Genomic DNA, 15,734 nt, shown 5'->3' with positions numbered 1-15,734 from the left:
AAATGAGTATCACCATATAAACATTTTAAAAACAACTCTTAAATAACAAGAAACATTGATTGATTGGTCATTAATAACACTCAATAGGCTGTTTCCGCGTCAACTCAACCAAAGGTCCCTGGCTTAAATTTTTGATTTTGCTATAGTGATGAAAGCCATAGTATTAGATGTCATGGATGAATATTTACAGAGTAATCCACTATTTTGTAGAGGGTGGTCAAAATGGCACCTTAGATTCAGTGTCAAGTTACAGGAGGGTAAAAATGATTTCAGAAAGATGGCAGCATCATTATGTTATTTTTACACAGAGATTAAAATCTGTTGACATTATCAGTCTTTGTTGCATTGTGTGCTAATGGTGACCATTAAAAAAATGGGGAAACAGCAAGTTTTTCTCCAAAGTATGCATGCCTGTAACTCAAGAAGTATTAAAGATATCTTAATGCTCTTTTAGATATTGGGTCTCACCAAACTTTCTTTTTGGCATCTTCATTTTTAACGGCCCATGAGATTCGGTTCCAGAGATATTGGAATTTCAATATGGCTCCAGGAGTAAATCATTAAAATGTACACATTTTCAGTGGTCAAAAACCAATTGTGGGTCAGTTTGCAAAAATATGAGACTTCAGACATTCCTTGAAAGAGGAATGTCTGAAGAACAAATAATCTTGAAACGGGAGACAACTGCATTGAACATAGAGTGCCATAAATGTTCTTTTTCCAAGGTTTGGGAGCCTATAACACAAGAAGTAAGAAAGATATCGCGAAATGATTTTAGATTCTATTAGTTAATAAACTTTTCTTTTAGAATCTTCATTTTCAAGGCCCTACATCATTCAGTCCCAGAGATATGAGGATCTCAGTGAGGCTCCATGTCCATGATTGTTGAATGTTACTCATTTTCAGTGGTCGAAAACCAAATGTTGGTCACTTTGTATGCAGCCGACGCTTATTTTATTTAAAGAACAATGTCTGAAGAAGAAATTATGTTGAAATTAGAATTGTATCTTGTTTCCCTCTATCAAAACTATTGCATAGAACATACCTGTCTTTAGTGCTAAAACTGCACTGAAATGCTCAGTTAGAGGCACATTACCTTGCTTTCTATAGTCTATTCATAAGACTGTATAATTGAATCAGTTTCAGGTATATTTGGAAGAAGGGATTTTGTATTGTAACATGTTTAAAACAAATTCCACACCTCATAGGGAAGAGTGGCTGCTTTTGCCACACATTGCATTCACATCAGTAAACCAAGACTTGCCTCACTTTTTTTTGTTGTTATAAAATACGAAGCATAGTCATAAATCAAGAAGTATCAAGTGCCAAAGGGAACATTTGGCAGAAACACCAACAGTACCTCAAACATTTAACATCTCTCACACTTGAAATAATTAACACTGGGTAATTCTAAACCCTAGGTAACCCTAGGTGTCACACTGTACAATCCTAATCCCTGGTTTACTGTTATTATATTCATATTTGCATTGTAAACAGTAAAGACTAGATAAACACAAAACAACATTTGGTTTTTGACCATTGAAAATGGGTAGGATACTAAATTTGGAGCTGCACTGAGATCTCAATATCTCTGGGATTAAATCATACAGGGTGTTAAAAATGAAGATTCCAAAGAAAAGTTTCTTAGGAACCAGAATCTAAAATTACATTAAGAACTTTAATACTTCCTGAGTTAAAGGCACACAAAAAAAAGAATACTTGTGAGACTCAAACAGGTATGTTCTATGCAATTGTTTTGATAGAGGGAAACAAGATACCATTCTAACTGCAACATAATTTCTTCTGCAGAGATTGTTCTTTAAATAAAATAAGCATGTATACAAAGTGACCGACATTTGGTTTTTGACCACTGGAAATGGGTAATATCCAACAATCTGGACATGGAGCCTCATTGAGATCTCCATATCTCTGGGACTGAATGATGTAGGGCCTTGGAAATGAAGTTTATGGAGAACTACAGTCTAAAAATCGTATTGCGATACATTTAATACTTCTTGAGTTATAGGCACGCAAACTTTGGAAAAAGAATATTTATAGCACTCAGACTGGTATGTTCAATGCAGTTTTCTTGCCAGAAAGAAACGGGATACATCTCTAATTTCCACATTATTTGTTCTTCAGACATTCCTCTTTAAAAGAAAAGAAGAAAACCTTGAAAAGTGCTGTTTCCCCTTTTTTAAAATGGTCACCACTGGCACATAATGCAACAAGGATTGCTAAAGTCAACAGACTAATACTACTTTACTAATAGAACCACCAGTCTTTCTGTAAAAATAAGATAATGATGTTGCCATCTTTCTGAAGTCATTTTTACCCCCTTACCCCCATTTCAGGAGAAAATTGCCATTTTGGCCTCCCAAACAGTGAATTACTCAGTAAATATTCATCCATGACATTTAATATTTTGGCTTTCATCAGAAAATGAAAATTTTCTTAAGAAAAGAAGAAGAAAAAAAAAAAAAAAAAAAAATTGAGCCGGGGAAGTTTTTGAAATTTAGTTGATTTGACATGGAATGACACACTAGTTTCTAGATCTGTGAGAGCTATGAAAACAAACAACAAACAAACAAAACAAAACAAAAACTTGTTTAATTAGCCAACAGTGAACTACTGTATTCAAATAAATGTTGTTATTTACTAATTCATTAATCAGAGTTTGTTAGTTAATAGTAGTTTTTAATTTATCAATCTCATTTAATGTTCATTTTTACATAAGCTAATACATTTTAACACTTTAAGGTAACACTTTTTATATGTATATTCTTTCTAAAAGACTGATAAAGTAACACATTTGTGAATTTTATTTGTTTACATGTTTGAAAATTGCTACTTTGTCATTATGACAGCACAAATTCCCAGGTGTTAAGACACATTTATGCATCACGGCAGACAATGGTTTCACTGTGATATGGAATGTATTTTCCAGTTTTATGGTTACTGCCTCATTTGCAAAATTGACATTGACTGACAAGCTGAAAAATATTTTAAACTACATGTTGTTTCAGGTAATCTTCTAAAATCTTTTCATTTGCATAATGAATCTGGCTTTCAAATACCAACTGGCACATGCCTGCCTTCCTGCTATATATTTGCCAAAAGCAGTGGGCCAGGATGAATGAATATGAATGAAGCAGCTGTACTAATGAAACAGAGTAAAACAATACATGGGCCCACATGCATGAAACCCTTTACATGAAACCCTTAGTTATAATGAAAAGTGTATTATTAAAGGGTTAATTATTACGCTTCACAATGAGGTTTTTTTATTAGCTTGTTAGACGCAAAGCTGTAGTATGAAATATTGATTTTAGTTTAAAAATGTAACTGTTTAAAAACTGTACCCGTTTTAATCATTATAATCCGTTACAGTGTACAAAACGATTGTTCTAGCAATAAGATCAACATCTTCAACAATATTACCGTTTAGGCTAATGTGATGTATTATCACGTTGTACTTTATTCATCATATTGGGGCACCTCAGCCTTTCACCTTCCTGCTGATCAACTGATGTGTGGCGACAGAATCGTCCGTCCCTCAAAGAAAGGTGCCACAGCTGGAATCAGGAGCCGTGTTTACATAGCGTGTGTGAACAGTGACGTCTTCGCTTGACCGCTTGTGATTGATTCAGCAAAATGCATCTTAAACAGTTCTTCATCAAACACAGTACATACTCTGGCTGTAGTACATAGTGGCAGTGTTTGAATAAGCAATTCGGTCTAATTAAATCAAGCCAATTAAGAGGATAATTAGAGACAGCTGGTTAAACTCAGCCAGGCCTGATTGCCAGCCTTGTTCTGTATTCAGTGCTCCTCAAGTTTTTTAAAGTCCTTTCCTTGAATCCCTTCTTTGTGTGTTAACAAGGCCTCTTAGGATAAACGGATGAAACTGGAGGACAAAGGAGCTGAAATGAAATGAAATGAATGTCATATACTTGATGAGAGCAGTGTTGCGCTCAGAAGCATTTACAATTGAAATATGAAGTCAGGGCAGGACGTATTGAATGGACCATCCTTTATTTCCATTTTCTTTCTTTCTCTTAGCCTCTAGGTGACATTGTGATTTTCTTCAGAATACAAATGTGATCAAGTACACTTGCATAGAGACGATCCTAAGGGCAGGGTTGTTTCTAAGCGTACTGTGTGTGAACCAGGCAGTTGGTTAGGGCGCCACCAGCTGGAGGGAGCGACAATGAACACCTCAACGCCCACGCTAACATCATGATACTGCATTTTAGAAATAATTCACTGTGAAACAGCTACATATTAGCATAAGGAACATTTGTTAAAATGTTCTCAGAAACAGCATTTTTCATTCACAGAATTATAAGATAATACTGTATATACCAGGGGTGCTCAGCCCTGGTCCTGGAGATCGACTTTCCTGCAGAGTTCAGCGCCAACCCTGACCAAACACACCTGAACCAGCTAATTAGGATCTCAAGCCGCACTTGATAATTACAGACAGGTGACCTTAATTAGGTGATTTCGCCAGGAACAGGGTTGGGCACCCCGACTGCTCAGAAATGGGGCCTGCTTAAAATGGCCCTGCTTAAAGCTAATAGGTACAGATGGTGTATTCTTGCTCTTCTGTGGTTCCTGGCCTCCCTACAGTACATTTACAGTAGATCATAGGCCTTTCTCGTCCTGTTTGGTGACATAACTCCATGACGGGTGGCCTAATCCACCTGAGGGTCTGAAGCTGGAGTGAGGCTATATCAGTCCGCTGATGACGTCACTTGGACAGAGGACTGGATATGTTGGTGCTCTGTATGTGAAGGGAAAAAAGCGACTCATTAAATCCCTGTGTGTTCTACATATTAAAGCTGTATGCAAAAATTGTCACTTGCTTAGTCATATTTAGAGTTTGTTGTACTCATGTTTTGGGATCTGTTTAATTCTGTTTTCTTGTTCTGTTTTAGTCATTGGTTTCTGCAGTTTGACAGTTGGTTTGGTTTCCCTTTGTTCTGTTTTCATGATTACACACTGTTCGGCTGATTCTGATCAGGTGTTCATCATTTGGTTTGTCCTGGTGTCTCACACTACTTATAGCTTGAGTTTGTGCCTTTGGTTCGGGCAGTTCTCATCAATGTATGTGTGGAAGTGTTTTAGTTTCTGAGTTTGTTGATGTATTTCCTTGTGGATTCATTAAAGAGTTTGTGAGTGCTATTCATCTTCTGCTTTTTCATGAGAGTTTTCTATGCATTTATAAAGTAATAATTATAAACAATTTGAGAACCATTGGTAAAAAAAAATTAAATTGATTCTAAAATGATTTGTAGTTCATCAAGTAATAGTGGATATAGTAATATATTTGGCTTTGTATAATGATTTATCTACACTGACCAAAACACTTTTGTTTTTACCCCCATTTTTCATGAGCTGAACTCAAAGATCTAAGACTTTTTCTATGTACACAAAAGGCCTATTTCTCTTAAATATTGTTCACAAATCTGTCTAAATCTGTGTTAGTGAGCACTTCTCCTTTGCCGAGATAATCCATCCACCTCACAGGTGTGGCATATCAAGATGCTGCACATTTTATTGTGTCCAGCCTAAGACACACCTGTGCAATAATCATGCTGTCTAATCAGCATCTTGATATGTCACACCTGTGAGGTGGATGGATTATCACGGCAAAGGAGAAGTGCTCACTAACACAGATTTAAGCCGGGCTCACGCTACAGGATTTTTAGCCTGATTTTGCCCTGATTTTTCCCTCCCAAGAATCGGAGCAAAAATCTTGTGGAGCACCTCGATCGGTCCCGACGTTCGGCACGGATTATCTGGTAATGTGAGACGTTCACAGATCAAATCTTGTTTGTAAATCTTTATCAAAACATGTTTGATATTCAGGATTTTAAATTAAAAATTATTAAAAATAATTTAATTACCCCAGCACTTTCACAACAGCCAATGCATGACCGCAGAGCAGCTGCTGTACGGTCCAATGGATAGTGGAGATCTTGGAAACTGCTTCTTATGTTTTTGAAGTAACACTGTCTGTATAATATGTTGAAAACATATTATATGCATGAAGCATGAAGCAAGGAAAGCTCTGGAGTGAAATCATCTCAGTTTTCAACATAGTGAGTGCATAAAGCTGGTAGCACGCAAACTAACATTTGTAAACATTAGTTGCTGAAATAACGATCTGTTGTGTAAGATCACATGAGGCGCTCCCTCCGTCATGATAATCTTAATAATATCTTGTAGTGTGTGATGCGCCACAGTTTTCAAATCTTGTAGTGTGTGCATGTTTAAGATTTCAAGGAAGATAATCTGCGAAGATTCTCCTTATGTGTGCGCTGCAACCAGATTTCGTAATCAGTTAGGATTTTAAAAATCCTGTAGTGTGAGGCCGGCTTAACAAAGATTTAGACAGATGTGTGAACAATATTTGAGAGAAATAGGCCTTGTGTGTACATAGAAAAAGTCTTAGATCTTTGAAAAATGAAAAATGGGGGCAAAAACAAAAGTGTTGCATTTATAATTTTGGTCAGTGTAGTTACCTGTAGAAGGGCTCGCAGTAGTAGAGGTTAGGATAAAGGCAATTAATGGCACTTTGTTATAGGTAACAATGAATAGGTAAGCAAGAATTAAAATGGAGAAGAAAGAAGAAATCAGGATAAAAAAAAAAGGGGTAGGAATGTTGTATTAAATCTCTGATTGTGAATAAGAAGAAATGAGTTGGTTAGTCAATGCAGCTGGTGGCACTTGTGTTCAAATTATGCCGTTATGTTCATCAGTCACGCAGTGGCTACAATCAAGGCACATCGCTGACATTTAAATCTCCATGACACGACGTCAAAAGAAACATGAGCTTTACCCCTGGATATGTCGAATGGGCGACACTGACAGCCATATTGATCAGAATTGACTTTAATGTTCTTACGTACGGAAAGGAAGTGATCGACCAGCGTAATTGAGCTATTTAAGATGAGAAGGGTAAGAGTGGCACAAATGTCACTCTCTCATCTCTTCACTTAAATGATGCACACGGTACTTTTAGCCCTGATATCTCTTGTTAATTTGCCTACAGGGACAATGGATGAAAATGACTCGCATAGCTAAAAGTGACACATTTATTAAAGTAGTTTAATGAAGTGATTAGTTAATTAAGCCAGTGAACTCTTGTATATTCTTAGACCCTCAGATGCAATGATAGATTGACAGAATGACAGATTGGTGTTAATGCCCATTAATAGAGTACATGATCATAGAAACCTACATCTCTTTTCCAAAGGTTTATGGGTAGTTGACATGAAATGTCACGTGCTATGATTCTTCATCTCATGCCTTGCTGTTCTACTACCATTAAACTTCAACCTTGCATACATTTAGCCACGTTTAAAATCCTCATGTTATTGTTTGTCTGCTGTACCTGTTTTACAGTCTCCATAAATGGGGTTAACATTGATATGTTCAAATGTCTCTATACTGCAGGAAGCAGGTAATGTGGTGTTTCTAAACTCATTTTATACAATTGAAACTGTATTGTTATATGAGAGGAACTAAATTTTCATGAAATTACTCGTAGCTAGGAATCATTCAACACCTGATGAGCTCTCTTTGATGAGCCACGAAATGTAAAATTGAAAATCATGTATGAATGAATTTGGCAAGTCAAATGATGATGACCTGAACTATATGCATTGCTAGAATCTATTTAGAGAAGCTTGATATTCCTTCGTTTTCATCTCAGCCCCTCTTAAAAACTACAATTAACTGTGTGCTGTCAGCTCTCTATAAATCTGTGATCTCTCTACAGCGACTGGAAGATATCTGAGGTTATTGTTCTCTGAAACCTTCCCTTACCAGCAGTTCAACACATCAAGCGTCCATGTCCCACAAAATTTCTAAAAAAAAAAGTGCAGATTGGAGTGGAAAGTCGCGAATGGTCAAAAAATGTGTTGTTGTGTTTTGTTTTGTTTTTTCTTAAATACTGCTGCAAATACCAGTAAACTGACTACCACAGACCTTAGTAAATCATGCTTTGTGTTTCTTTTTTAATACTTTCCTCCCTTAAATATTGGAATTGAAAACTCCTGCAAATGCATGTGCAATAAGATCAGATCTGTTCATTGCTAATTTATCACTGCATATCTGTAGTAAATTCTGACAGCAATCGTTTTAACAGCAAACATAAGTTTGCACTGGCGCAAGCTGTTAGTAAATCTGGCCCTGAATATTAACCTGTTCTTCTATTCTTCTTGTTACACTGGGCGGTAATATTTGTCCTGGAGCACTTCATACATACACATACATGCATACAGTCCAGTCCAAATGCTCCTGGTTTCAATGAAAGAGAAAAAAAAAACCAACCTAATATCAAATTTACAGTGGCACCCAACTGTGACTGCCTTTTTCTTGGTTCAGCAGCACCACTTGTCGATTGGCTTGAGGGTGGCACCCAGAAGCAAGGCTGACATTGATGGGAAGCCTTTCACAGATAAGCATTTCAAAGATAAACTTGCAGCCACGGTCAGAGACAATAACTTCTGGAGGATCATTAAACCAGAACTCATTGTGGAAAAGGGCCTCTGTATTCTTCAAATACAAAGGTTATTTGCGAAAAGGAATGAGTCCTTGAGCTTTGGAGAAGCGACAATTCAGCAAAATGGTGGTATTCCTTTGTGAAGGTGAGAAGTCAACACCAAAATATGGGCAGTGGTGTGAGGAATGGGCGGAGAATGGAGAAGACCAGCAGACAGTAGTTCTATGCAAATCTATGGTGACGTCAGCTGTGAAGGATATGATTTGTTCGCAATCATCCCCTCATGTCACTCTGTTGACGGAGGTGCCTCTATCTGTGCTTGTTGGATTGCATCCAGTAGGTCTGAAGAGACTACAGTGATTACCAGAGAAGATGCTAGGACAGCATGTAGTGTCTCCCTTATTTGGTCCCGGGTGTGAACTTTGCATAAGGCGTAAGTTCTCACATTTTTAGACCCTGGGCAATAGGTGGCAGAATAAGGCCAGCCAGGCTTGTTTTGAGTTGAGTTGTTTTGCCCCCCCTGGGTGTTTTCAAGGTTTCTGTGATTGACAAACAGAGATCTCTCAAACTAGTGTGTCCATTTTTTGAATGATATTTTAATGGCCAACAGCATGCAGTTCTCCACATTGTATTTCTATTTAAATTGGCTCAGTTTCCTAAAAAGAGAAGCACAGAAATTAAATTTAGCAGGACAGCAGTGATCCAAATCTGCCCCACCTCCAGAACCAGAAGTGCCAAACTCCACAATGAGGGATTTGGAGTGGGATTTAGATTTTTCAGGAAGGGGCAGTGGCCAAGGCCAAATGGCACGATAAAGCAATCATAGTGACCAGAGCTTGTTACGAAAACGACCCCTGGCACATCTGAATGAGCTTCTTTGACCTCTAAAGTCAAAGTCTTTCTTCTCTGCAAAAAAAAAAAAAAACCCAGCCACTGCAGGCGAAGTTGTTAATTGAATAAACCCCTGTTGTAAAACCTCTTCCACATACTATAGCTAGCCTTGGTAGATGCAGCTTATGGGAGGATGAGTGTCTGGCAGCAAGTCAATGGCAATGGCAACTCACCAGGCGGTATATGAACTGAAGTGAAATGAAGCAGCAGTGTATCAGAGACAATCTATTCATACAGGAAAGATGTCAGGAGAATCTTGACTTCATGATATCTCCCCCTCAATGATCATGAAGCACCGGCCAGGAAAATCCCTGGTGACAAACAGCTGATTTTTTTTTTGATGCACCACCCCCATTTGGATGAGAGTTGGACTACAATGTAAACCCATTGCAAAAATAAAGAAATAAATAATAATAATAATAAAACTAAAGCCCTTTGCTTGGAACTAAAGCCTTGCATGGGACTGTTTTCTTAATCCCACTCCTGTCTAATTTTTGACCATTACTGCTCGCTCCTGTGATTTCTGTGTCCACTCGTGCACACTCCCGTAAACACTGTAATATTGTATATCATTTTTGTGCTATCAATATGTGGGGTAGGCTTACTGAAATTGCTTTTGAATGAGCGCTCATTGTTGACTTTCACTGTCGATTTGGTGATGACGTGCACTCTATGTAAAGAAGCACATCTTACAAGATCAGATATTTGTCAATGAGCTCAGGATCTGTTGAGCAGCAAATCCTCCAGCATGGTTTTGTCAGTCATCTCTCCTTACTCTTCACCCTTGATCAGTCAAATCCTGCAGCTTGTGCTGGATGCAGGGTTGTCAAGTCTGTGGTTTTTCCAGATATGGCAGGGATAGGCAACGTCAGTCCTGGAGTGCCGATGTCCTGCAGAGTTTAGTTCCAACTCTAATCAAACACACCTGAAGAAGCTAATCAAGGTCTTCAGAATTACTAGGGCTACAGGCAGGTGAGGTTTTTTTTCAGGGTTGGAGCTTTGCAGGACATTGGCACTCCAGAACCGACGTTGCCTATTTCCTGTTAAACACTGTAAAGCTGCTTTGACACAAACTATATTGTATAAAGCACTATATATTTAGGCAAACTCAAACTTTTTTGTATGCGAAAAGCCCTACTTAAAATGTAACTTAAAATCTAAAAAAAAAAATAAAAGACAACAAATTAATTATTATGGAGCAGGTCTTGAATCATCCCTCAAAATGACAGGCAGTCCCTAAAGACAAATATATGTGTGCACGTATTATACAGCACAGTTTGCTAAGGTCACTCACATGTATTAATCACATTTCTGAACTTCCCCACAATTCGTGTGACTTTTTTAGGCTTTAGAGATGTTGACATGCCTTTACATTTAGAATTATATTTATTTAAAAAATGATAAGAATTCGAAAGAGATTCATTCTTACAACCTTGTAACTCTAGAGTACTTCATTTGTCTGAGTTCCACTCTGACGCAGATGTGAGCCCATGTGCAAGTTTGTGATGTACATCCGAGTATCTGTTGACAGGCTTGTGTGTGTAAGAGATCATACTCAGGTCAGGGACTGAGATCCCCAAGACTGAATTCATTCAATCACCCGTAATGTGGATGACATAAAAACACTGTGTGCTGTGTCAGAAATATAGGTCCGTCAGTGTTGTCTGTATGGGATTCTTGAGGTCAGGACCAAAACTTATAGGTTTGGAGATCCCTAGGATCTAGTTGCTTAGGACCAGCCTCGGCCCAGCACATGACTAGCTAAGGACCAGATCAAACCAGCAGCCAGGCTTCAAAACATACCTAACCAGCATATGCTGGATTTTTCAACAGGGATATGTTCTATAAAGAACTAGAGAATCAGGAGTTATTAATGGAGATTTTAAAGGTTATTTTCTGACAGGCTGTCCAATCCTGCTCCTGCACGCTGTCCTGCCGAGTTCAGCTCCAATCCTAATGAACACAGCTGAAGCAGCTGATCGAGGTCTGCAGGATCACTGGCGTCCAGACAGGTGTGTTGGATCTGAACTCTTCAGGACGTCGGCCCTCCAGGAGCAGCACTGGACACCTCTGATCTACGACGTCGGCCTGTAGAGGCCTTTCTGATTCTAGCTGGAAACTTTTTCTAAGAGTGTAGCTTTTGGTAATTACAGAAACAAGTGTAGGTGAGCAGCCATGGTCTGTTTAGATGGCCCAATTTTCCATTAGTGTGAAAATGAAGACACACAGTCAATATTAAAACGAATTTGCCCCAGACTGACATGTAGCAGCTTGTCCATCTGTTTTGCTGCTCTCATTGACGCTGTGAGTGCAGCAGTAACACAGGCGTAACGCAGAGGAACACAACAGCCGGAACAGCGGGCTGCCTTTCTCAGTCAACAATCAATACGCTCCCATTCAATACAGTTTAAGCCATTACGCCGCAGCAGTTAATGAACACCACCGAGCACAATAATGCAATCAGTGCTAATAAACACAATCAGTAGGTGCAGACACACATAGAGCCCGACTAGCTTTAATCTGTACGTGCACAAAGGTAGATTTGCCTGGAAAGACAAAGAATTTTAAACACATATTTCTTAATTTGTTGTCTTTTTTACGAACACAGACCAAACCAAAAATGTTGCAAATTGTGTCTGATCAGCTTCAGTCTTTGGTTTGTAGTATTAGTGATTCTTCAGAAGGATATGCAGAGTGGCAGCTTTCACACACTTCAGCACAACTGGACGAGTGAAGCCTCATTAGTGCTCAAACACTAGCCTAATGTCCTAATTAGCAGCTGAAGGGAGGGCAGATGGCACTTCTTCAATCGCTGCTGGATCGTGTTAGCCGTACACAGGAAGTGTCTTTTCCTCTCTTCAGGCTCTGATAACGGCTCAAATCTCTCCCCGCGAGCGCTAACGAATCGTTTTAGGCCGGTGCATTCAGCTGTAGGTCGGCAGGTTTGAGGGTCCGTCGTCCACTCTCAATGTCATCTGAGACGGGAGGAGACGCGTCGCCCGGCCTCTCCACAGCCTCAGGCCTCAAATAACGGCATTGATCCACGTCACACAAGATGCAATCACTCAACTTTATCGATCAGTCAGCACACGTGTATTTCACTAATACTAGTAATAGCAGTAACATCTACACCGGCACTGACTTATGCACTGGCCCAGAAATAATTCAATTTGTATTGATTTCTGGATTGTTTCAGAGTGATTTTTTTTTTTATTCACGTTACAGAGATAATTAAATGTGAGACACAGGCCTCACTCATGATGGCTGATCGAGGGATTTCCTGTGGAAAAGCTGTGGTCTAGAGAAGCTGGTTTTACATGTTTGAATGATAAGCATACATACATGTTTAATGAGACATTTCCTGTGTGTGTTTCATCTCAGCACAGCGTTCTCAGAAAAGCCCTCTCTATTTGTATGCAGATGTATTCTCATTTTTCAGATCCACTGTATTTTCATCATTAATTGATTCCCTTTGAACATTACGGTACGGGTTATCAGATTCTTTCATAACAGAATCGCACAACACAACTCTCAATTAATCCATCCGGGTGTCGTTGTGGGATAAAAGAGAAAGACGAGGATGGAGCGGTGGGGATGTTAATAATTATTAAACTGTTTATATCGAATGTACCAGTAATTGCTCTGTTTTACCACTGTGGCCAAGCCTTGTGCTTCTGAATAAAAGAAAATCAATGCAGCAGGCAGATTCAAACAAAAAAGAGAGATTTCTAGAATCAGAGCTAAATGAACAGGGAAAATCCAGGTTTATTTCATGTTCACATTCATGTCTCAGAGAATTTCAGCAAATGTACAGGATCCCATGGAGACCAGTTATTTTTCAGTATAGCGAAGAAAATCCTGTAAGTGGTTACAGATACTGTAATAGAGCCTAAATTATACTCTCCTCCCTCGTACATAAAAATAAGAAAGAGAAACATCTTCAAAGAGATGCTCTACCAAAATGTGCTAAATAGCTCAGCGAGCATTTGCATTAAAAACAAGTCTGGCAAAACGACTCATTTTCTACTTTCTTCGCTTGGTGACGTCACGCTGTGTCTCAGGGGCAGTGTTGATGGTGGAAAATATGTGGAAAATTTAGACGAAATTCTAAATAATCCAAAGTTTTTAAGTAAATCCAGGAGTTTTTAAGTAAATATTAAATGGCTTCTTTTTTATATTTTAAAATGTTCTTTCAGCTAGTGAGTTTTTGTTGTTGTCGTCTTTCTCAAAAATGTGTCATGAATTTGCAAAACGTGGCTATTTTCCACCCTCGTTACTGGCAATTTACAGTAAATGGTCACTGTCACGATTGGCTAATGTCACTGCATCTCTGTCCTTCTCACCTCCTCACGCGAGTCAAGAGGTACAGCAGGCGCTGATGTGTTAATGCAAAAGTGGAGAATGTGGAGGAGGCAGGAAACATGTCGTTCTGGTGGCTTCATTTTTAACAAAAGCTCAGTGAGGAGGAATTCTGAGCTCTGAAATTAGAACGGTGTTTCATAGCACAATAATGTCATATAGGTCAGAAGATTCTTTGTGTCTTGACCTGTCTAATGGTCTGTCTTGACAGAAACTCCACGTACTGTATGAAGGTGTCCATGTCGCTGACGGTGGAGGAGAGTGAGGAGGGACTCTGCTTCAGCAGTCGAATACGCTACCTGGAGAACGCCGAGATCACCAAGAGCAAAATGATCAGCTGCCCTGACATCGACGACTATCTCGCACCCTACAAGCAGCCTATCATGACCTGGTACAAGGTACAGAGTTATATGTGGCACAGCATGAGGTGACATGATTGGTCTTTTGGTTTTAGTCTTAACTCCTAGTCTTAAACCAAACCTAACCATTCCCTGAAATTGGGAAATGGGAAGGATGATAACATTGCTGTTGAAGCTCCAAACCTTGAAGCAGCAGGGTCCAGTCCAGTTTAGCTCCAACCAGATCCAACACACCTTCCTGGACGTTTCTAGTCCAGGGTTGCCCAAACTCAGTCTTGAGCTCCAATCCCAATTAGAGACTGGTTCTGGTGTGTTTAATTAGGTTTTGAGCAGAACTCTGCAGGTTTGGATGCTGCCTTAAACATCTGATTTTGGTAGGTTGTTCCTGGACCAACAAACTTGTTTTTTCTTAAAAAAAAATCTCAGTCAGCTTTAAGACAATGGGTTTGAAGGTGTGTGAGGGGCAGATGGACGAAGAGCTCCACAGATATGTGAAGAGACTTGTGTTTCCACAGGAGTGTCAGAGGAAAGAGTGGAGGAGCTCCATCATCATCAACACCACCAGTCTCTGGATCCCAGAGGTGCAGGAAGATGATGGAGGAAATTACACTTGTGAACTCAAATATGGCAGCAGAGTTGTGAGACGGACCACAGAGCTCAAAGTCACAGGTACGTGTTCAGACTCGTTCAGATCTAACACTGTGAGTCCAGCGCATCGAAAACAAACTGAACCTGTTATAATCAATGGTGGCATCTACACTCGATTTATCATGTGGTGCTGACAGCAAACAGATTCCCTGCTCAAAACAAAGATTCCCTGGAAAAACAAAGCTGCAAAACGATACCGAGCTCATACTATGTATGCATTTATTTTAATTCATTTTCCACACCTTATTCAGATGTGTGTTTTTAAATTCAAACTGTATGTTGCCAAATAAACTGTAGTTCGTGGTTTCTCAGCTCTGGCCCTCAAGATCCACGTTTCTTCAGAGATTTCAGCTCCAACCCTGATCAAACTCACCTGTCTGTAGCTCTCTAGTGATCCTGAACACCTTGATCAGCTGGTTCAGGTGTGTTTGACTAGGGCTGGAGCTGAAGTCTGCAGGACAGCGGATCTCGAGGGTCAGAGCTGAGATGTGCTGCTGTAGTTGCTGTAGTCACTTCGCATTTTGTTCAGTCAAAGGGTGCACATTTTTGGCAAAATCATAGTCGCTGATTTGATTTCCCTGGATACTGAGTGTTAATGTGATTATTAGAAGTGACATTAAAATACTAGTTTTGTCTGTAATGTGACTTCAAATGATCTACCACTGCTCTGTGTTTCATATGAATGTCTAAACACAGATCAGTAGCAGTAGATGACTGTGGTCAGCAGGTTCTGAAGGGTTGCCAGGAATTGTTTTCACTGTCAGCCTCGTGCCTGGAGCCCGTACCGCAGGAGTGGGTTTGTTTGAAAGCGAGCTCTTGTTCAAGCCTCCAGCCCTTCAGCCTCTTCTGTGCACATATCCAGGATAAATCCAGCTCTGTAGAGCAAACAACAGACTGCAGAGTTTTACACAGCACACAGCATAAGAAAATCTGCTTTCACGACTTGCGTCTGGATGATGTGA

At 39.4% G+C, this 15,734-nt stretch overlaps 1 protein-coding gene across 3 annotated transcripts in view; it reads left to right on the top strand.

Annotated features, from left to right (window-relative positions):
* il1rapl2 (interleukin 1 receptor accessory protein-like 2) overlaps window positions 1–15,734 on the top strand; it is a 252,677-nt gene that overhangs the window by 150,631 nt on the left and 86,312 nt on the right. For all 3 annotated transcript variants that reach the window (XM_051128129.1, XM_051128130.1, XM_051128128.1), the window contains 2 exons: window positions 13,977–14,163; window positions 14,640–14,793. In XM_051128129.1, coding sequence (XP_050984086.1) covers window positions 13,977–14,163; window positions 14,640–14,793 — 341 coding nt within the window. The remainder of the gene's footprint in view (window positions 1–13,976; window positions 14,164–14,639; window positions 14,794–15,734) is intronic.

The sequence above is a fragment of the Labeo rohita genome, chromosome 14 (genome assembly GCF_022985175.1).
Source record: "Labeo rohita strain BAU-BD-2019 chromosome 14, IGBB_LRoh.1.0, whole genome shotgun sequence".
NCBI classification, from domain to species: domain Eukaryota; kingdom Metazoa; phylum Chordata; class Actinopteri; order Cypriniformes; family Cyprinidae; genus Labeo; species Labeo rohita.
The sequence above is the reverse complement of the archived record's forward strand: the minus strand, read 5'-3'. Positions and strand labels throughout refer to the sequence as shown.